We start from the raw sequence: 23,927 nt of genomic DNA, 5'->3' as shown, positions 1-23,927 counted from the left end.
TATAATAAGTCTTGCATCCTCCACTTTTTCCTGTAAAGATGTAGAGACTACATTTTAAGGGCTTGTATGGCTTTTTGCCTCCCACCCAAAATTATGCAGGACAGATGGTATGCAAGCTAGAGCTCATTTTGGGAGCTATAAAAAATAACAAGAAAGAAGTAGAGATCTGCACCATACTGAGGCTCTTTCTTCCCCTGGCTGAATTGTACAATAGTTTCCTAATAGTTTCTTTAAGAGATGTTTTCCCTTTTGTGCAAACTGTGGGATGCTGTAGCTGGCTGCTCCTTTTTAATGGATAGTGTGTGATTCCATGATATTGTATAGGTAGTTACCTATTATATTATACTCAAGGAATTCTGGCATCCATGAAGACAGACGAGCACTGTGAGGGTAGATGGGTGTGTAAAAGTGGAAGCTTGATTGAAGCACATTCTAGTATGTTGGTGGTGCTTTATCTGGCTGGCACAAAGGGTGGTGGCAGGAGCTTCACTGGATGTTGATAACAGGTCGCTATGTGCATTAATGATTGCATTTTGGTGAGGACTGAAAATAACACAACTGGACTCTGAGAACAGTAGTGCTTGTATATTAGCAAAGTTAAAGCAAGGAGGAGTGAAGGGCCCTATTTCATGCAGTAAATATTGTAAGGGAGTTTGGCTGAGGGTCGTACATTACTAATATAACTCTTACATTCACAGCAGAAGTATCTGTCTTGGAACAATCTTTTCCTGCTGATTTTAAATTGAGTAATACACGCTAATCTGAAAAGATGTATTTGAACTGTACTAACAGTGTCCGTGATGTATGCTTGTATGTTATGTCAGTATGATGCTGATTTAAGTCCTTGGGGATGGGTAGAAAATTCCTTTTCTGTATAAGCAAGACAGAATTCATCCCTCTCTTTGTTGTCCTGTCTGAATAATATCCAGTGGACTGTATATTTCTTTGCCTCAAATACATGTTTTCTGTCCTAAAGCAACAATTTCTGGTAAGCTATAGCTTTCAGTGATTCTTCTGATTACATAAACAAGTTTCCATCAGAGTTGCTGGCTTTTAACACCTTCTCCTGTCATCCTTGTAGGCTTTTTAGCTATATGGCTCTGAAGGATCCCCTGAGTATGAAATGCTTTGGGCTACATCTCCTCGGACTGCAGCCTGATGCTTCCAGAGAGGTAGTCCTACTGTGCGTAGTATTGCACAGTAGGACTGTGATGCCTGGCTGCTGGTTTTGAGCCCCTGGCATCTGGTTAGAAGGTATGGGTAACTCAAAGGCCGCTGCCCATGTTTTGCAAGGTGTGAGGAATGTCAGGTTCTCTGATGCAGCACTGGGAGTTCAGTGGAGCTCTTAATGGCTAAGGAGGTTGGATTTCCTGGTAGCTCAGCAAATCTTCTGAGATTCCCAAATCCTTCTGTGCTCTGTGAGTGATTCTATTTGTGTGCTAGTGTATGTGGAATAGCTATTGATGTCTTTATTCATTATTTATTTCTAATTCCTCAAAAAGTAGCAGCTGGGTATGGAAAGCACTGAGGTACTGTTACTTCTCTTTGGTACATCTCACAAAACCTCTTATTTTGTGAAGCTGCAGGATAAGGATTCAGAATCTTGCATCTGATTGCTTAAGGAGGGAAGAGTCTTATGCTTTTCTATTAATACAAAACCACCTGCCCATATCACACCATATACTTGATTGTAAGCCCTGCTGCTTCAGCAGTAAACATGGGAAATCCCTTCTTTTGTCCTGGAAGGGTTAGAAGAAGGTGTGGAATTACCATTACTTTGCACAGGTGGTGGTGAAGTTTGGATGTGATGTGCCTAGCACAGGAAGCCACAGTCTCAATGCTGCTGCCTTTCACAGAGGATTGGTATGGCCTGTGCTTTTCAGTGTGGGTCTGTGCCTTCCATAGCTTTGACAGTTTTAACAACAGAGCAGTGGTATGCTAAGGAAGTGAAAACTGCTGGGATTTGAGTGAGAGATCTTACGTAGCTACTGCAGAGAAGTTTGGGGAAATGTCATCCGTTGGATACAAGGACAGAAGCAGTGAAGGATGAAATAGGTGGATGTAGAGGTGATTACATGGAAAGAATGCTTTTTGGCAAGGTAAATTCATGCCTTACACATCTTTTGGAGCTTTCTAAAGAAATCAGTATTTGGAGAAAGGAGATTGTAAGGACTTCCTTTTGCAAATCCAACAGAGCAGAGTAATGACTTAAACAATAAATACAGGTTAGGAATAAATAATTCACTGAAGGAAGTGGCAGTGGAGGTCTACAGACATCTGGACTGTCTAATCTGGAGAACAACTGAATGGTGTGTTAATGAGATGAGCTGGCAACACTAAATTATTTGGGATAGTAAAGACAGTATGGTACAAGGACCTGTCGCTATTAGTGGTCTGGGTAGTAGGGCAGCACATGTGATTGAGAGCTGCAGTTTCCTCCCTAATATCAAAGGAAAAAAAGTAATAGAGCTAGAAATGATAGAGAGGGAGATGAGGTGATCAAGAGGAGGGTTTCTTGAAGAGCTCCTTGGTGAGAAATGACTGAATAGACTCAGCCTCTTCAGGTTGGAAAAGAGATGATTGAATGGGAACATGGTAGAGATCTGTAAATACTGTACAGTATCTTGGTCACAATGAACAGTTCGGTGTTGCATAATACAAAAGCTAGGGAGCACTAAGGAAGCTACTGGCTGGCTTGTTTTAAAGGTAGCAAAATAGGAGGTTCAGAAGCATCAAGAGTAGTTTTGGGTGAGTTTTCTTTTCTTAAATTGTGAATCTTAAGTTGTAGACATGGGTTTAAACAAAACATTGTTTACATGGGTTCAAAAAGTGTTGAACAAACATGATAGAAATGTGTTGTGGCCATTATTAAAGAGATGCTGCTTCTGACTTAGGAAATACTTCAGTGCTGGTTCTGTAGAATCTGAATGATTACACACAATGTATCACAACAGAGTTTGCACTTGTGTTTTGTGCTGTCTTGTAGGCACCTACATCAGTGGTCATTACTGTTCAGAGGCAGGATAATGGACTAGATAGTCCAGTAGCTGGCACAGCTGTTCTGGGGGAGATGGTGTTCTTTCTGAGCTCTGCAGGGATGCTTTTGAGTGTTTTGACCACTTTTAAAAACTTGTCCAAGAATGTGGTGTCCAGAGGCAGTGGTTTTGCAGTACAAAGATAGGTGTTCCTAAGTATCATGGTTTCTTTCAGCTTGACATCTGCTAAATGATGAACACAAAACTGCTCTGATGTTGATGTTACATAGGCATGTTCTCTTTTGAAAACGATTAACGAAGCCTTCTGATCTTCTTGTGAGAAGTCAGTAATAGAAATACTTACAAGTAGGAGAAAGTCTGTGATCAGGTGTCCAGAAATCAGACTGCAAGACAAAGGTTTATTTAGAGTAAGGGCTGCCAAGTTTGTAAAATGATCATGAAATCTTCCCTAACGGCTATATAAAATATGATGTGGTTTATATCATTAGACAGAGGGAGATGGACCATGCCAGTCCTGAGGAGACGCCCTTTGTAGGTGGGCATGATCTGCATGTCGCAGTGTCTCTTCAAGACTATGCCTCTTCATTGCAATAGTCTTGATGGAAGAGGAGAATGTGATTGCAGGTTAGCCTAATACCACAATTCTTATTAACGCAGCCTGTCTCCTTGTGGAGAACTTGCTGGGAGATGAGCAGGTAAATTGTTTCAGTAGGAAAGGGGTACCCTCTTCATGCTGTAGAAGGGGGGCCAGTGTATGTCTGTCAGTCTTCTGGTAGGAAAATCTTCAGAGAGCATGTGCTTGTGAGAAACATTTGAGCCCCATACTGTTCCAGCTAACTGCAAGTTTTAATTCTATTGCAGTGAGGCAAGAATCCAGTATCAGCCCTTAATCCTGGATATGTTGTTCTCTTGAAGCTTCTGAAGGCTGTGCATGAGTGTGCTGTTTTTGAACTTGATTGAACTTTTCAAGAGTCAGCAGATGCTAGTGGAAGAGTTGTGCACATTTGAGCTCCAAGAAGCTGTTACTTGCACACAAAATGTTTGAGGCATATGCTTTTCCTACCGCACAAATCTGATTTTTGTTTAACATCTACTTTAGAATTGATAGCTGGTTCAGACTCTCATAAAATATTCCAAAATATTGTTCTGTCTTTGTGCCAGATTTGTATAGAGTTTGAATTAAAATTCCTCACTTTAACAGAAATTAATGTGGTGTTTTTTCTTTGTACCCAAGCTCCTAACAGGTTCCTATTGGTCACGGTTTTTGAATTCCAGCACTGTAGTATCTGAGAATAAGCTCTGTTTCTACCTCTTAGTTGTCCTGTACCTGTGTACAGGAAAAAGGAGCCCTACTAAGCCCTCCTGTGGTCTGCAAAGATATTTGTCCGCTGTTTTTATAGAAGGCCAGATTGTTGTGCACTGTTTGAAGGCAGTGCATCGTCTGGTTGTTCTTTTACCACATCTGGATGGTAAATACACCAGCCTTGTGGTACCTGTGGGGAAGAAACTGTTTTCACAAGTAATTTCGCCAAGGCTGGCAGCAAAAATATGTACAAAAGTGAAGAGAACGAGGGGAGGAAGACTCAACTTGATGCGGATTTTAATCATCCAGATCTCTCTCCAAGTTTTTCTCTAAAGATGAGAAAGTGGAACTCTAGGGCTTCGATCTGATGCTAATCAAAGGAGACAGAAACAGCCCTGTCTGAGAGAGTTGTTGTGCGAGTGATGCAGAGGCAAGCTGGAAGGCATAACCAAGAAAATATGCCCAGAAAAATAGCTCTCCGAGGCATGCTGACCTTGTGATCCTGAAAGATCTTCTGTCTGGGGAAGCTCAGGTTCTTTTCTTCTGGGAAAAGTCTTTAAATGCTTGGTAATTAACTGAAAGAAATAGCATCTGATAAGCTTCTTGGAAGCAAACCGTAAGGCAGTCTGAAAAGCTGCCTTTTGAAAATCTCATGAATCTCATGAAAGTGTGTGTGAAGTGAGAGCTGTATCCTTCCAGGGCACTGCAGGGCCTTACTGGCTCTGACTAGTGTCTGCCTGGGGCTCCCCAGCCCTGCCTGTACAGGCCCAGGGGGCGGTCACCCCTTGCCTCAGTGAGGTCTCAGCCAGGCTGACCCCTGGCTCCCTGCAGACAGGCCCAGCCATGGCCCCACTAAGGCCCTGCAGGCTAGTGTCCTGGCCTGGTCTCAGCAGGTCCCTCAGGCCCTGTTTGGCCCTTCTTGGGCTGTGTTTGACCTTGGTTCCCCTCACTGGGTCTGATCCTGACCCTCAGCCACAGACCAGTGTCCTGTCTAGCTTCAGTTCATCCCTGGTCACATAGAGGCTCTTAATGCTCTGTGCTGTGGCTGTCCCTAGCCTCTTGCAAAATCTGTGGTCGTATCTCTAGTAAAAATTTAAATCAGAGTTATTTCCCATAGGCTTTTAACTAGTTCTTAGCATTGTCTTCCCTAATCATCTGCCTATTTTTACAAAACTTAAGAAACCTCATAGTTTTCAAACCTCTACTCTTGTTTGTGCCAAGGTAAAGGTCTTGCCTTTGCTTTATGTTTAGGCTTAGTCAAGAAGGTTACTATGGAGTTATGTGAAGAAGGGACTGTTGCTCAGATACTAATCATAGAATGGTTTGGGTTGGAAGGGACCTTTAAGATCATCTAGTTTCACCCCCCTGCTGTTGGCAAGGACTAGACCAGGCTGCTCACAGCTCCATCCAGCCTGGCCTTGAATACTTCCAGGGAGGGGGCATCCACAACCTCTCTGGGCAACCTGTTCCAGTGTCTCACCACCCTCATTCATGGCTGTTGTAAAAAGGTCCCTGGCATGTAATGGAGGTGGTGAGTTTCTGATTGTTTTTGTCTTGACCTTCTCTTTCCAAGTTGGCTAGCTCATAGCAGCAGAAAATGAAATCGTACATCCATTTAGTCATGGTCATTGTGGTGACAGCTATAGGGTGGAAAAGACAAGCTGGTGGAACTAGGGTCATTTTCTAACTCCAGAGAAAGCCTATAGGGTATTTTATCCTTAAATTAATTCTAGTGGGAAGCCTCAACAGGATGATGATGAGGTGATTGTAGGCTGGCTGCTGAAATGGGGTTCATGCCCCACAGGATTTGACCTGCATTTGGCATTGAAGATGAATATACCTCATCAGCATCTCTGTGCAAGATTGAGCAGCATGACTGTCTTGAATCAGGCTTACTCTTTTAGGGTTGATTACTTGAAATTTATACTTGTGTTGGTGGCTTTTGATTAAAAATACATAAACAAAATGAAGAATGTGTCTATTTGAATTCACACCGTTATCGTACATCTCAAGTCTTTTAACCATTCTTACGTAATGACTAAGGTGGGAAGTTTTAGGAGAGTGACAGTTGTGCAGACATTGATAGAAATGGAAGTCTGCAAGGGGTGGTGACAGCATTATTCCAACTTCAGAATTGAGTCAGGGTCAAATAAAGCTCATGGCTCTTGTGCAGCATCCATATGTAAGGTTCTCTATCTCCAACTGTACACTAAACTGTAAGATAATAAGTGGAGGCTGATGGGAAGAAGTATCACTTGTGGGAAGTTACTTGCATGCTTTTGCCCATAAGGTGAAATGACAATTGTAAACCAGTAGTGCTGAATGCAGTAGCAACAGCTCCATCAGGTGCTCAGAGCCCTGTCCAGACTAAACTTGAGTGTCTCCAGGGATGGGGCATCCCAACAAGTTTGTTAGAACTTCTAGCATAGGAGGTTCCACAGAGCTTGTAAGTAGGTTTTTAGCAGTATTAGAATGTGAAGGAAAAGTTTTTTCCTGCTGACTTTTTTTCCAAGTAAATGGTAAGCATCTCACTGCAGAGACCCGTGTGCACTGCTCTGAACTCTGAATATGTACTCATACTCTTCAGTCCCTTGACAATTTAATAAATTTAACATAAATTTAACATTTAATTTGTCCCTTGACAAATAAACGTTTGTATAGCTGTGGTACATTCCATTTTTCAGTTGTGCATATAGAAGCTTACTGTAAGATTCTGCATTCACTACTTCTTTGTCTTTACATCTAGGAATGTGAGCTACATTGACCTCAAGTGCAGAACTTGACTGCAGTTTGACTTGATCAAAGTATTTGGTTCTTTGGGGGTTTGCGGAAATGAAGTGTTGAACAACAGAAAGCTGTGATTAGCCAGCTGGAAAGAGGAGGAACTAGATACAGGGAGGAAAATGCTTTCCTAAAACTGAAACTAAGCTTATTAGGTACTCACTTTCTATACATTCTTTCCTCTAGAACTTCATAGGTAGGGCTAATGCAGTGAGGCAGTTGATAAAGAGGATGATCTCTGTATTCATATCAGATTCTGTGTTTTTGTCTGTTGAGTTATGCATAGCAGAGGATTATTATGCAGTTTTCAGTATTACAGAGGTGGTGGGAGTAGGTGTTTTGTTTTTAATTAGTAGCTGTTAATGAGTTCCTATGTGGGATATATTGACAGTCAATGCGCTGACATAAAATGTTAGTTACAGTGCAGCCTCGAATCCTGAAGTGGGTTCCAACAGTAATATGTATACTTAAAATAAAATCACTAGGATCTGAAAATAAAAATATCAGCAGAATTCCTCTCAGTTGCAGTCCAGATGCCTAGAGACGATGTAAACCACAAGTGGTCATGATATAATTAGCAAAACGGAAGAAAATATGAGTTTACTGGGTTTGCAGACCTTTTGGGGCTGTTCAGAAGAGTGTTTACCTGCTTCAGTTTGTTCCAGGTTTTCACTTTCCTGATTATAAAACTAATTAATAATCATCTTGAGTTGGGAGGGAAGAGGGGAAACACATCTACTTCATGCAGAAAATAATTATGTTTCAGAGAGATGAGCTGATGACTTCTTGCTTCTCTTCTGAAATCCTCAAGGTGGCAATCTTGCATTACAGCTAAGTGTATAGGGCTGTGGGTTTCTTTTCTTCCCCCCCAGTGCTGAGTCTTTTACATGCTGTCCTTGTGGTGGCAACAGGCGCTTGCTTGGAGTGCTGCAGAGTATACTGCTGTCAGTTGTGTAAATGCTCCATCTTGCACGTAACTTGGATACAGACCATCTTTCATAGACTTGTGCAGTCCTAAACTTGGGTGTGGTGGATGCAACAGTGCATTTATCCCTTGGGTTGGTAGTTATGAAAATAAGCACAGAGATAACTAGCTATGATGGGCTAGATGGAAAGTTTGTTTTTATTCAGTAGTAGCATTTCAGCAGATGTGGTGCATATATGCAGGCCAGTGAGCTTCCCTGTAAAAATGGCTGAGAAAACATCTTTCAGTCACAGTAGTTTTCTGTGTTCAGAAGACTTTAATTACATCATTTTGCTGTTGTGGGCATGAGATGTAATGGAACATTGACCTACTCTCCTTTTGATTTTTACGGTTAACTTTAATGGGAAGCTGATTAATTTTTTATGTTAGACTACTGAGCCGACCCTGGCTATCAAACAGTTGGTGTGATGCAGTCTGCGTTGTGTACAGATTTTATGTTGGGTCTGCAAGTATGTGGCTTTTGAATGGAAGCTTTTTCTCCTGTCATGCAGAAGAGAGGGCTGAAGTTCTTCAGTTTTAATTTTTGCAGGGAAGGATTTTCATAACCCTGATCTTAGCAAATAGCAGACGCGCTTCAGTTCCAGTTGCAAGCAGCTTAATTCCCAGTCTTCACTTCCTCTTTTGTTTAGGGGAAACAAAATCTATAACTCGGGGACTAGTGCTGTTTCTTCCCCAGGTGTTGAATGTGGAACTTGGTGTGTCTGGCTCTCAGAAAATTGCCCTTTTGCAGCAGGTGCCCAAGTAGCTGCTCGTTGCCTCCTTTATATGCGAGGATGTGATCAGTGCTGTTCCTGCTGTCATCTGTTTGTTTTTCAAGGTTGTCACAGAATTCAACCTTTGCTTGCTCTTTTTACGTCTTGAGAAACATCTTCTTTTGTAGGAAAGCTGAGTGGTGTGTATTTCTTTGCTGGCAAGTCAATAGAGCAAAACAGAATTGGCTAGGGTGCCAGGGTCTGACCTGCACATGGCAAGAGTAGCAGATGTGAGGATGGCAGCTCTTGGCTGCAAAATAGGTAGGCACTGTGCTTCAGCACTGCAGTAATCACAGGGGTAGCATGCTTTGTGTTAAAAGGGACATTTTGAGATCATCTAGACCAAACCCCCTGCTGTGGGTGTGGGGTTTTGAGATGGATCTGTCAGAGCTTTGTCCAAGTGTCATCAAGTTTCCAGGTATATCACAAAATGGTTTGGCTTGCATGGGACCATTAAGACCATCTAGTTACAACTCCCTACTATAGACAGGGACACTTCCTTCCAGAGCAGGTTGTTCACAGCCCCATCCAGCCTGGCCTTGAACACCTCTAGGGTGGGAGGACCTCCATTGTCCTTGGTTCTCCTCCTCTCGTGCCTCAGGGCACTGTATCCTGCTGAGAGGACTGCAAAAACTGAGCGGCTGTACTGTTGAGCTGCCTGGGACATCTCTCCATGCTTTGGGTTGTCCAAGCAGAAGTGGTAGGAGCTAGGACTTAATGGTCTTTGTAGGTCTCTTTCAACTCATCTGTTCTAATTCAAAACTTCCACGGTGTCCAAAGCTAACTGGAAGAGGAAGCAAGCCTTCAGTGAAGCACAGCTTGAGAGTTGTTTAGTTTCCAGAAATAACCAGTAGGTGACAGTTTGCCTTGGGAGGCACCACCTCCCTGAGGAGGGTATTTGCGTTGGCTTAGGGAGATGTTAGTGTTAACGCTGAAGATTTGGCAGGCGGTGCGGTACTGCAGACACCAAATACTTCTCGGATGTGGGGTTTTTTCTGTCTTGAAAGCTGAATGTGAAAAACCAAGAGCCTGTTTAATTCGCTTCTGAAGTTGTAGAGGAAAAACAGAAAAGGTCAAGAAATGTAAAAATTTCAGTTAAGCTGGAATGTTAATTTGGTTGTGCCTAGCAATTGCTGTTCCTTTTCTTTGTAAGTCTTAAATGACTGGCTCTGTAGGGTTTTTATTTGGTCTCTAAATTAATTTGATTTCACAGATTTTTTTTGGCTTTTTTAATAGTTTCTCTTATTACCCAGCTGTACAGTTGTGTTAATGGGTTTGGTTTGCATTCTCCTTGCAAAGATTAAAGCTGGTGGTGAGACTTCACAGCACTAGTTGGCAGTTGTGAGGGGGGTAAGTCCCCAACAGACTTGTTTTCTGTTGGTTTTCAAAGCCAAGTGCTAACTCAAGCTGTACAGCATTTCCAGCTAACTAGCTGAGAAATGGACACGTCAATTCTGATAGAAGAGCTTGTTTTTCAGAGTGCTCTGTCAGTATCTGTTGTGGACTCTATAGCTTTGAAAGAAAAGACTTCTAGACAACAAGGCCTAAAATGGTACATAATGAGAAGGGATCTGAACAGCTGAAATCTCATCTTAATCCTCTTTTGTGGTCTTTCTGGATTTCTGCTTCTAAGTTAATTTTTTTTTTTAAATAGTGTTAATTATCACCACTCTATGATTATGTTGGCTTCTTATTAGTAACGAGGAGACCTGTAAAAGTGCAGTACCGCCATTTTGACAACGGTACTCCATGGAGTTCAATATTTGTATGTATTCAAAGAGGAAGAGGACTGTCTGAGTGTTCTGAGGTGATGTGGCCAGGAGGAGGCAGCCCCCTGGGGTGCCTTCGGCCTGCTGCTGTGTGTTCCCCAGCTGAAAGTTAGACCTGTGAGAGCCCATCCTATGGCAAGCATTGATGTGAGGGGGGGGGGGGGGGGGGGGGGGAAATTGAGACTAGGAAAGAGTATTTCTGAAGACTTGGATTTGTGGCTGAGGAAAATGCATAAAACTGTTGTCACAATCTCTATATTTTTGCCAGATAAACCACTAATATTAAGTGTACGCCAAAACCCATGTCAGTGCTGGAGTGATGCAGTAATAACCTCTGTTTTGTCTGACGCTTTGCTTTGGGGTGCTCCTGGAAAGGAGAGATGCTGTCTGTGAGAGCAGCAAGGAGATGGTGCTGCCTATGGCAGTCCCAGGGCTGGGAGGCCCACGTCTGCATCCAGCCGGGAGGTCACCGCCGAACATTTTTCTCTCTAATTAGGATGTTGAAGTACTTAAGCTGTGGGGCATTTACGTGAGAGCTTCTGATTATTGTGTGTTGAAAGGCTCCGTTAATGAAGCAAAGGCGAAGTCAGTTTCTGTTGTGGATAGCACTGAAAACCTAATTTAAAGGTTGTATGGAGAAATCAGCTCAGAAGGCTTGTAGAAGATTCTAACAGACTATTAGCTTTTCTATTTCTTCTCCTCAAGATGTTTATTACATACAGCTGAGAGACTAGCCAGGAAAATGTAGTCAGAGGCTGCAATTTCTCCTCTGCTGGGCCCGCTCTGGAGGTGCCTTACCCAGGTGTGTACCTGCAGTGCCCTGAAATGCTTGCAGGTGTAACATTGGGAACCATAGCTATGAGAACTTAAGGAAAACTGTAGGCATGGCAGGAAACAAGGTGATGTTTCCTATTCTAAAGGGCAGACTGAAGTGCAATTACCAACAAATTACTGGTTTTCAATCTTTGCAGTTTGGCTTTTTGGTCTCGCTGTTAAGCTGATCGATTCCAGCATCCTGCTTGGGGAAGCCTGATGATTTAAAAACAAAAACTTTCTGCTTTAATAAGAGACTGTTTCTGTCCTCAGTAGTTTAATTCCCTGCTCTGCACGATTTGTTTGCATGAGTAGCTCCATTGACTCCCAGAGGACTCCGCATTCAGACTCTCAGCATTGGCACAGATGCATAAACCAGCCTCTAGTTTGTGCTAATTCACAAGGCAGACTTATTTTAGACTCCAGCCTTTCAGGGTGTAAATGTAGCAGTTCCAGACTTGCACATTTTGTAGCCTAAGCTTCTCTCTGTGTGTCTGATGTTAAACTGAAGTTATTTTAAGTGCGTCTTATGTCTATAGTAGCCTACACTCTCATTATTGAATGTTAACCATGTTTTATGTGCTGTAGTGCCAGTAATCAGCTATTAAAATTCCGTATTGAATGTTTTTCAGACAAAAAATAAGATTAAGAAATTTTCTTGTTTTACTTTGAGCAATATTTTACAACACTGATTTTTGTTTTCTGCCCCAAATAAGGAATGTGATGTATTTTTAATTGGAGCTGAGACTGGGGAGGTCCTGAGGGGGAACTGAGTGGCACAGGGCTTGTGCTCCATCTTAAGCCCTTTAAGAACCTTACAGAGCTCTCCTTACTGTGACGTAGCATCTTGTAAATTATACAGAGTACAGTGGCTCATTATGTTTTGTCTAGTTTTTAATTCAGTAATTGCATTTGACATATTTTTTGTTTTTCTTCCTCAATAGGTGCAGGCAAAACACCAACTTTGGGAGGAGGGTTCCATGCGAATCTGGGAAAGGAGTCACGAGCACAAACTCTACAGAATGGTACTTGCAAGCTTTAATTCTGTTGAAGTGACTTTTTTTTTTTAATTAACATGATTGATTGCAATAAATTTGTAGTTTTGAATGTGACCTCAAAACCTTTGGAAGCCAATTGCTGTTCGGTAGTAGACAGTTTGGCATAGTGCTGATTTTACATTGTGCTCTCATTTGGTTGCCATACCTGATTTATGAGGTCAGGTATCTGGCTGACAAAGGGTAATGACACCTTACAGTGCTATCGGAGTTTAAAAGAGCTTTTTCAAGGTTGATGTGCCCGTTGCACTTCTTTATTCTTTCTTAACTTACTGTGGCTTTATGTCAAATTTCAGGGTTCTTGTGGTGCTTTATGCATGTTTATTTTTAAGTATAAGTGCTCAAATGCTTTTGTTTTTGTATAAGAGCAAGGCAATGCACACATAGTAATCACATACACATAGTAATATGCTTAAATAGCAATCATGTTCTTAATATGCGACTCTTGAACAGATAAGGGAAATATGGAGAAAGGTTTTGGTGTCCGGAGAATGTTTATGTTCTTGTTTTATGCTATACATCTCAACTGAAACCTTCCTCACCTACAGTCTTTAAAGAGAATGAATAAAACAGCTTTTATTCCAGAAATGGTCTTCCAGTTTCATTTGCTGGTGTCTATCAATGGACAGGAGTTGTCCTTTTTTATTTTGGTAATCAATACTATTGTTTCATAACTCCTGTAGATGACAACTGATGGACTGTCATATCAGAGATGCAGGAGGGTGATGTGTAATTAACCAGGGGATGTAATAGCTCCATATCACTTAAACTTCATTTTGTGGGGTATTTTAGATAATGGCATTTTCTTCATATCTTAACCGTTACAGCTAAAACATATAAGGTCTTGACTGATACTGAGTCTACATGGATCAATCTTATGCTTTCAATTTCTGATATTTTATCTGCATCATTACAGAAATGGTAAGATTGATCTGCGGTATTGAAATAGACCCAGATTGCTTTGATCAGCCTTATGTAGCTGTTTGGTATACAGACTGTTTTACTCAGCTGTTTGTACCAAGTATCAAGCTCTGTTTGTTTGGCAGAGTAAATCTCACACTTTGTGAGCAGGTTCAGTGTCATGTCTGAAATGGCTGTTTTGTGAATTCTGAGAATGTCCACATCAGCTATGCTAGTGGAATAAAACCACTGCAGTGCCTTTTATGGTATTAGAATTGTCATCTGATGAAGGCATTTTAATCATAGCTGTAATTTTGCACAGGTATTTTAATAACAAATTGGTTGTGTGTAGGAACTGCTCAGTGACTTGACTTTAATTGTAGAAAAATAAAATGCTGAGGTGAGAAAATGCTGTTGTCGTCTTGGAGTGTAGGAATCATTTAAAAACCCATTTTAGTAATAGAAGTTAAACGAAATGCGTAGGTGTTATTCTGGAAGCTAAACCTGCCTTCTTTCCTGGCTGAACTTCTGGGGATGTAATACGTCTGTGCATCTTCCATTGCAACAGCTTTTGAGTGTGCTGCACTTCTCAGGATCCCCTCATCGTACGCAATGATCTTTACTTGGCATCATAGAAAAAGATATTGTAGTTGTTGGAAATGAAATTCTCCCAAACCCTTCAGAAAGGGGGAAATAATTCTTTTTAGCTTTACTTCTTTGAAGCTCTTTACCGTTTCCCTTCTTTTGTGGCTATCCTTTATATTAAAAACAACAACAACAAAACAGTGAAGGCATTTGGTCTTTGATTTCTGAGGCCAACCTGAATTTGTCATGCTGCCAGTCTGAGAAAGTTTGTTTCCATGAGCTAAGCAGTGCTCTTGTTTAGTCCTGGGCACGACAGCAGCAGCTGCAATTGCAGGTAGAGCAATTGGTGCTTGAAAGGCCCTTCTTTCTGCTGCTCTATAATGAGCTGGATGTCTGCTGCATTTAAACATGTTTTTAGCTTTATGTAGCTCTTAATTGCAAATTCAGCTGCAACAGTGAGATTATAGAATCTCACCCTGCCACTGTGCCCACGATCATGATTTTTTAAAAATTATATTAATATCCATTGTATTTACATTTGAAAGTATAGCAAGGTAAATGAACTTACTGCATATTTCTAAAAGAAAATGCATGAGGTGGTTCACTGGGTGAAGCCGAGGTGCACTGATAGGTGGCTGTATTAAAGACAATCAGCTCTCCCTGGAGTGCTGTGCTGATCAGAAGAATTGCTGTGCTAATGATTTATTTGCTGGTACTCCTGTGCTTGCACTGCCAGAGTTCCCCAAGTTGCAGATGCAATGAGCTGCTCTCAGGATGGGTGTGCAGCACGGCTTGTAAGCGCCCTTCCCATGGCTTCCAGGAGGTCTGTTCCTTGGGATCTGCTGCTGATGCTTAGGTCAAGGCTATAGGTCAGTGTATACATGCACTATGTGGCGCTCTGCATAGGTTGCTGCTGAAGGGAAGAACCAGACAGGGTGGGAAGCAGCGATGGGCGGTAGAGCTCTGGAGGTTGTCCCCAGTGTCTGAGAGCAGCTGGGAGGCGCGTGTGTGGTCTGGGAGTGCTGGCAGGTCTCTGAGCGTGCCTGCTCTGCTTGCCAGCAACCTGCAAGCTTGACATGATCCGGGGAAAAGTCCAGCAGCGAAGCAGGAACTTGTTATTTCTTAGGAAAAAAAAAACCCACAGTCCCCCTGCTACTTTCCCTTCCTCCTCCGTGTAGCTCGGGCCAAGTTCTTCCCATCTGTAATGTCTGTCTTTTCAGGGGAGGTGAAAGGGGGGTGGTTTGGCCTCACTGTCTCTTATTTAATCACTAGTAAAGCAGCTGGGGTTGGCTAAATGTATGATGCTGCTGGTTTTTGAGGCTTGTAATTAAAAGACGTTTAGAATTAGATGAAAAACAGTTTTTCATTAGAATACCTAAAGTAATAATTTATGTGAGGTTTTTTTTTCCCTTTCATTTGAAAGTGAAGAAACGCCACAGTGAAATCTCCGTACAACTGCTGAATGCTTTCAGGCTCTTCTGCAAAACCAGTATTCTGTGCATTGGTATTTCCATGTATGCTCTCAGTACAACCATGGGTAAACCCTGAAGGTTTTACAGTTTCCAGGTGTGTAAGGATGTCTCGTACACAGAGCTAGTCTCTGTAACACACGTGCCTTCGCTTTCTTTTTCCTTGCTGTTTATAACATGGTGGTGTCTGGCAGTTTGTATTCTCTGCCTTTTTCTACTGAACCAGCTGATGTTTGTGGGTGTTTGGTTGGGAATTGGCTGCAGTTATGAAAACGGGAGTCTTGTTTATACTTGTTAAAATATGTATGCAAGGAAGGCCTAATACTGTTATTTGTTCATTATCAGTTTGGTTTCCAGTGTGCTGTTCCGTGTTAATTGAGCGTGTGAAGCTCCACCAGTTCCTTAATCTCAGGCCCACAAAATGGTTCATCTCTGCTCCTGTAGAGCTCATTTTCTGCTGTAAGAGCCTGTACATCCATGAGATGGTACGAAGAGTTGCTTTTATAAGGCTTGACAAAATAGCCATGCAGTGCTGTTTCTGTGAGAAAGAGTTACGAATAAAATACCAGCTCCGAGAGGGGACCTTTGACAAGACTTCTTTCTTTGTGGTCTGGGCCTCTTCAAATTGCTGCAGAACTTTTATGGGTACTTACAGGGCTGAAATTGAGAGTTCTGTCTCTTTAAATCTTATTTTACAGCTCTGTGCTACATTACATAACCTCTCTAAATAGCTGGTTTATTCTTGCTTCCTTGCAGGCAATCTGCTCTTGCTATATCCACGTCAGATCCATAGTTACAAGGGAGTTGTTCTTGACTTGGAGCTCTGATACTTTCAATAGTCTTCAGTGGCCAAAAAGAAAAGGGAGAGGGGAAGGAAGGTCAATGGCATGATTATAAATTGAAAGCTTCAGTTGCACTTTTGGTTAAAACTAAGTTTGAAGATCGCAGCTGCATCTAGCTTAATCCAATTTCTGAACTGTTGCACTGTGTTTTTAATCATTTCTTTAAATGAATGTGTTTTCCCCTCAGTCCTTCTAAATGCCAAAATGTAGCTAACGGTATTTTAATCCTAAATGGGGAGGCATTTCTGAAGATGTTTTTTTATGCATTTTTGACTGTTTAAATGTGCACTATTTGCTTAATTCTTTCACATTTGTTGTCATCAGTAATTTCGTAGCTAGTTTATCACAAGTGATTATGGAGGATATACTTCCAGCCAGAACTATATGGCGTGAATTAAACCAGAACAATATATTACATGCATGAAGAACAGATGTAGCCAAAGGAGAGAAATGGAGAAACGCATCTTTATTTAACAAAAGTAGAACAAGGGAGCAGAGGACAGTAGAATCATAGAATGATTTAGATGAAACGGATCTCTGGAGATCTACAGTCAAAGTGGTGGCTGTGAAGTTGCATTAAGCTGCTCGGAGCCCGGTGCAGCTGAGCTTTGAGCATCCATAAGGATAGATATGATGCAGTCTCCCTGGATGACTTGTTCTTACGCTTGACCACCCTCAGTGAGAAGAATGTTTCCCTTGTATTTAATGTGATTCTTACCTCTTGTCCTTTCCCTCTGCATCTCCAACAATTCTATCTCCATCTTTGTAACCTCCCACTGAGCAGCTGAAGATGCTGCTAATACTTTCCTGCTTAGCATCTCTTCTGAAGACTGAACAAATTCAGATCCTGGCCTCACGTCATGTGCTCCAGTCTCCTAATCATCTTAACAGCTCTCTGCTGGACTTGTTCCAATACGTCAGTGCCTTTCTCGTGCAGAGATGTCCTGAACTGGACAAAGTACTCTAAATATATTCTCACAAGCATTGACTAGGAGATAATAATAATCCCTTCTCTCGAGCTGCTCGTGATACTTTTAATAATGCATCTCTAGTGTGGACTAGTTTGCAGCTTTAGCCTTCGTCACTGCAGTTAGGTGCTGTGGTCATATTCATCATTTTGTCCAGGAGAACTCAGATCCTTTTCTGCCAAGCTGCTCCTTAGCCTGTTCTGTTGCCTGTGATTCTTCTATCACAAGTGCAAAAAAAAAAAAAAAAAATTGTTTGCCTTGTTGAGCAACTGTAATATGGCTTGGATTGTAATTATGAAACATCTAATCTGTGCCGTTTTCTTGTCTTTCTTGCATTCATTTCTATTGTGATACAAGCTAGTCCTAGTCCTTGCATCTCCACCATCAGTTCATACTCTCACTTTCTCTTGTTGCCTCTTCAACTAACCATTGCTTAAAGTTCTCCTTTTCTGCTTTTGTCTTGTATCCTCCTTTCTTTATTCACCGAAGCTCTGAGAGATTATTCTTTTAGCCAGGCCATTGCTTTGATCTTACCCTCTGATCAGGCTAATGCCTTGTCTCTTTATGAGTCCCTTGTTATCATTAGCAACTTTTGTCTGATTAATTTTCATCTTTCCTTTTGATGTGTCATCTTTCTTTGTGCCTCCCTGGAGAGGATGTAGGGCCTCTTTCCCTTTATTTTTGGGATGATTTTTCTCCTCTGGTAAAAACTTCTTCATTCCTGACATACCTCTTCCATCCAGTCCCATGTCGTGGTTTGTGCTGGGATTTAGCTGGCAAACTTTAGATGTCTTTGTGAGCGTGTCATCTTGAATTCCATTCAGGGTCTCTAAGTAGAGGTGGACAGATCAAGAGTATGATTAATTTTGCCCAAAAGGAAGTCATATGACTCATTCTTTTAAGTGCTTGTTTCTCTTCTCCCACTGAAAGGAAGTCTAGATAGACTAAGCTCAGATGTTCATCTCTGCCGATAAGAGTGATGAATCCTGTGCTTTACTGTCTGTGTTTCTGGATCATCTTCTCGACACAGACTTAACATGGCCAGAACTGAACTTCTGAATCACATCCCACTGTCCCACTTTTTGCATGCTAACAAGGTTAAGCTTCCTCCCTTTCAGGTTACTCACATCTTTCTGTCTTGTAGGCCCATCCTCTCTGCTAAGACACGGTTGGGTCTTAGACATAACACTTGCATATGTGTTTCTTGCGCAAATGGTCTCTTGACCTCTGCTCTTCCTCTTTGATCAGGACACGCTACAGAGTCAGGAAGGCAGACAACTTGTGGCTTGGGATCTTCAATGTTTGCTACCTTAAACTTTTCATGGAAGAATTTTCAAAGGAATATTTTTCCAGCCAGTTTGCCCCTTTTCCATTTGTGATTGCTGCTACTTGTCACACAGCCTTTCAGCAGGGAACGTTTCTGGTGTTACTAGGCTGCTGTGCTGTGTCTCAGTAGATATTCCTGGTTCTGTGTACTGATACAGGCTCTGGTAAGTCACAGAAGTATGGCCCTGATGCTGGTCTCCCTGATGGCTGACCTGGTTATCTCAGTAGCTTACACACCTCTCAGAACTTCAGATTAATGTATTTCCCTGCACTTACTCTTGGGGAGGCATAGGGTTTGATTCAAAGGCATGTGAGGATACCAGAGTCTTTCTGGCACTGCCATTCTGAATGCTGCCTCTCCCCCAGCGCGTGGTGTATCCATCTCAGACGGCTCTGCTCCAGGGTCTCCAGTTGCCTATTGAAAGACCTGTCATGTTCATCAGCTGATCTAGGACAACCTTTTGGTTTGGGAGTGATTGACTGCTTCCTACCCGACTTCAGATTTGAAAAATGTTGAGTGTTGGCTATCCTTGAATGTGTTTTGATAGAGAGTGATGAATGAAGTAGCTATCTCAAAGCTGTCTTCAGCTTTTGCTAGGCTGCTTTGTCCTCAGGATTTCTAGTGAAGAGGGGCTGGGATCCTTTAGAGCTGAGATCTGCTGGAGGTACTGTAATGGAAGGATTTTGCCATGAGGATAACAACAGCATGTTGAGCACAGTGTGCCAGCTGACTGAAATACATGAATCAGCCTTTGCTTTTCTTACTTACTTTTCTTGTTTGCTTGCCTTCAAAAAGGAAAAACTGGAAAAGAGGTCTCCAGAATCTGTTGGAGGTATTGATTTCATCCATATGTGGACTCAGGGCAATCTCTGCTGTTACTTTCTATTTTTGTGAAGATTGTTCTTGAAATTGAGAAGAAAATCAGTCTCAAAAGAGTTAACAGATGCCCTTTATTGTCTTAATTAAAAACAAAAACCCCTTGGTGTTCAGTGCTTTGAGCTGGTCTGGCTGTGGCTGGAGTTAAAGACGTCTTTCATGGTTCTTTTGCTCTTTCTCTTCTCCTGTCTCTGTTCTGTCTCCTGCTTTAATAATTGGCTGAGGGCAAGCAAACTGTTGTGCCAGGGAAGCACAAACCTCTGCTTCTTTTTGTCAGGCAAAAGGAGAAGTGCCTTCTAAAATGACGCACAGTGGTGAGATTTTCTACTTGGGTATTAAGATTTTTGGTGTCTCGTTCTCAGAATTTTCCCTGTTAACTCTGACAGTTCCTACGTGACACAGAGTAGGACAATACGTATCACATTAGCAGGATTCACTGACAGAGATTTATCTCCCTCCAGCCTTGTGTAGGTAATTGGAACCTGTCATTTCTCTGGAGAGCAATCCCTTAAGTAAAGACAGTTTATCTAGCAGGCTAATGTTTTTTAAAGCATTCACTTTTTATAGCACCGTTCAGGAGGAGATGGGCTTGGATATGAATAGGCCTAGCTTCCTACTTGCGTGCTGTCACAGAAAACAGGTAGTTGCCTTTCTCTCCACCCCTCTCGTAACATCTCCCCACTTCCGTGCCGCCTCTTCTGACCAGCTTCTGAATTAAACCATTCTAGCTTTGGATGGTTGTTAGACAGCTTTAAAATACACCTCAAATAACGGAGCTTTGATTTCAGTTCTGTGTAAATGCCACTCGCTCTTTTTATTATCTAAATATGTCACTTATGGCATAAGGATTTTTTAATAAATGCTTGAAGATGATTTTTGAAGTGTTTGTGCCATTTATAGGCACTGTGACACCAAACCTGAGAGGGGAAGAGTTGTTTTTTCTTTCCAATGCTGTGCTCTCTGATGACACTCAGTTCCTCACTCGGCGTGCTGAAAGCGCCTTAGTGTTTTTCCCTATGAAATAAATAGGGGATCTTGCGGCACAGCAGCGCGGCGTTGTCTCAGCCTGAGGATTTGAAAGTGTGCTTTGCTGGTGGTGCTGGTGCAGTTCTCTGGAAGATAACTTCTCCTAAGTAGCGGCCACAGCCTTGAGCTTCTGGGTCCCTATGCCATGAGATTAACAAATAGAGTGATGCAGTGCCTGCGTACGCTGTTTTTAGAAGGATGACTGACTCGCTTATGTCCTTGCAGACATGTTTTGCTCACTTTCACCTGCGGTTATGCTGTGATCCTGAGCTGCTTTTTCCTCATCATGGGTCATGGTGTGAGCACTGAGTGCCCCTTGCATTGGAATCGCTGTATGTCTGTTGGCCGGGGCCCAGCTGGCATGACCTCCAGCCCTGGGGCTGACCATGTGGGCATGCTGTATGTGACTCTGTTGCAGTGACACCTGCCCAGGCTAACCTGGCATGAGGAACTAGACACTATCAGGTTCTGTACCAGGCATGCAATGTGTATTCAGTGTGAGGGTCTCCCCATGTCCCATAAGTTGCACAACGCAGCAGCACAGAACTACGTCCACCTCCCACTTAGAAAAAGAAAGCAACCAAAAACACTGCAGGAAAACAAATCCTTCTTCCCAACCAGGACAGCTGTGCATGCATATTTTTAAGCTGGATGGTCTCTGTGACTTGCTGCATTTGTGTGGGTGGTTGTGTCAGCCTGGGAGCTGACGTGCTGTGGTGCGTGGGTGACAGTGAGGTGTTGTGTTAAAAGGCTGGGAGCTCTTTGGAGTGGTGTTGCCATCAGAAGCCCTTGTCTCAAAGAGCTACAGCTCTGCTGTCTGGTTCTACAGTGTGTCTAGCAGCAAAGCTACTGTGCTCCCTGCCTTTCTAACCCTTCAGCTGCCCTTTCCACTTCTCTCTTCCAAGCTGGGGGTGATGTATCTGTTCACTATGACAGTAAAAATATTTGGGTTTTGTGACAAAAACAAACAAAAAAAACCCTAAACCATCTTTTTTTTTTCCCACCCATTTTCCTTTTTTTGTTACACTTCTCTGCTTCTACAGGGGATGAGGGAATGGATACTGTAAAGATCACAGAATCATTGAGGCCTTTGAGTTGGAAGGGACGGTTAAAGGCCATCTGGTCCAATTCCCCTGCAGCGAATAGGGACCTCTTCAGCTCCCTCAGATGCTCAGAGCCACATCGAGCCTGACCTTGGGTGTCTACAGGGATGGGGCACCACCACCTCTACGGGCAACCTGTGCCAGTGCCTCACCACCCTACTGTAAAGCAAACAAACAAAAAAACCCTTCATTAGATCCAGTCTATAGCTCCCCTCTTTTAGTTTGAAATCATTTTCCCATGTCCTATCACAACAGACCCTGCTAAAGAGTCTGTCGCCTTTTTTCTTGTGGCCCCCCTTTAGATGTGCAAAGGCTGCTCTCAGCTCTCCCTGGAGCCTTCTCTGGACTGATCAGCTCCAGCTCCCAGCCTGTCCTCACAGGGAGGTGTTCCTTCCCTTGGGTCACTTCTATGGCTTCTTAAACCAGCTTTGCTGTGGGGAAGGTTGCATGCAGGACCATGCTGTTAGGTGCTTTTCTTTTATAACATGTATTTATAATCCACTGTCCTGTTAGGCTCAGTCTTGCACAGTCAGTGAAGGAAGGTGTTTTCTGTTCTTCTGGCTTGACTTAATATGAGTGGGAAGCCCTTTAGAAGCGTTCTGTTCATTGACTGCTGCTAGCAGATGGATGCTCTCTGCTTGAAGTGCCTCAGGCCTTTATATCTTCTGATTCCCCCCGCCCTCCTCCCAGCACATACCCTGGAGTGTGCAGGCTGTGCTAATTTCGTCGCAACTTAAAAAGGAATGATGAAGAAGAAATGCTCTCCTCTAATAGAATTCGTGTCTCTCGCTACGTCTTCAGGGAGTACTTTTTCATTTCAGGATCCCTAAGGATTTTTTCAGCAGCATGTGTTAGCTGTTCTGCCATACTTCACCAGAACAGCAGTAAAATTCTTAATGCATTAGGACCCAAATGCTAATTCTGTTTATATATTAATCAATTCAGAACATACAGCTTACGTGACACTCAGTTTGATTTTTCAAGTGATTTTAATAAACCGGGCTTGTCTATTTCTAATTCTGGGGTGGCCTTTTGTCTGGATGAGCTATAAACGAAGCCATTAAATAAACAGTTCATTAACCTGATATGCTAAAACATTTGAATGAATTCCAGAATTTTACTAATTTGGCTGTTGCTGAGTCAAGAGCTTTTCCCTCACATACCAATACAAATCAGCAGATGCTGCAGTTGAATTTACCTTTTTTTAATTTTTATTTTGCAGAATCCTAAAATGTTACTATACACTAATAAAATCCATGTGTTTCTTGTTAAGAATAATCAAAATTATACAGACTCAGAATTAAAATAGGTTCTATACTGATCGCTGTGCCTTAACTTCGCTGTGCAGAGTTTTCAAGGCACTGTAAGATCAGCAGGTGGTGCTGTTACACACTGCTGTAAACACCTCTCTTAAAAGTTCAAATTCTGATAGAAAATGCTGCTGTCAGAGTTATTAAACTGTAATTTCGTGGGAGGAGTGGCAAGGATGATCATTTCTTTAATCAGGTCTTTAAGGGAAAGCTTTTCCTAAGTCATTTTTTACTTCCAAAGTTATGCATTAATTACAGCCTTAAAGTTGCTTTATTTCCAAAAGTCTTGTGGAAGTGGATCTTTGTAGATGAACTTGGATTAGGAAATCATGAGTTTAATGTTGCAAACTGCTCTTTTGGGTGAAGATTTGAATTATCTTTCTGTACTCAAGTAATTGAATAATTTGGGACAATACAGGTGATGAAGTACTGGTCTGTGTCGATGGAAGCTATGCAGGTAAAAAGGAATTAAGGCTGAGTAGTTGTGGGTGGGAAAGGGTTATCCATGGGTATGGAAGGCATAGTTATAACTTCTTACATTGAGAATGTGGTGCTTCAAAAATGAGTTGTCTTGTTTCATACGTGTTTTTTGTTATTTTTTGCTTTGATTGGTTTTGAATGGAAGTTATAAACAAATGAGACTTATAGAGTAGAGAGAGAATGTGGTGGAGTGGCTTTCCCTGGAGGTGTTCAAGAACCATGGAGATGTGGCACTGAGGGATGTGGTCACTGGGCATGGTATGATGGCTTGGGGTTGGACTGGATGATCTTAGTGTCTTCTCCAACCATAATATTCTATGATTATGTAAGTACAGCGTGGTCTCCTTCAGTCTGAGCTCTGGTGTCAGTAAGAAGTTGGGTTCGGTGTGCTTAAGGCTGTTCTTGAGCTGCGCTGTTTAGATGAGACTGTGGGTGTTAGCAGGAGCTGTGTTTGCTTGGCAATGTTGTTTGGGATCCCAAATGTGTGTCTAGAAGTCTGGCTTTAATCACCTTCATTTAAAGCCTTTATACTGTTAAAACAAAACTGCCCCAAACAAACACAGGGTAAATGAAGTGAAAAGGTAATT

General features: G+C 42.2%; 1 protein-coding gene across 1 annotated transcript in view; it reads left to right on the top strand.

Moving 5' to 3' along the window:
- BRF1 (BRF1, RNA polymerase III transcription initiation factor 90 kDa subunit) overlaps positions 1-23,927 on the top strand; it is a 163,338-nt gene that overhangs the window by 1,171 nt on the left and 138,240 nt on the right. The window contains exon 2 of the mRNA XM_421405.8: positions 12,344-12,424. Coding sequence (XP_421405.2) covers positions 12,344-12,424 — 81 coding nt within the window. The remainder of the gene's footprint in view (positions 1-12,343; positions 12,425-23,927) is intronic.

The sequence above is a fragment of the Gallus gallus genome, chromosome 5, assembly GCF_016699485.2.
Source record: "Gallus gallus isolate bGalGal1 chromosome 5, bGalGal1.mat.broiler.GRCg7b, whole genome shotgun sequence".
Lineage (NCBI taxonomy): Eukaryota > Metazoa > Chordata > Aves > Galliformes > Phasianidae > Gallus > Gallus gallus.
Note: the sequence above shows the minus strand (reverse complement) of the source record. Positions and strands in the feature narration are given on the sequence as shown.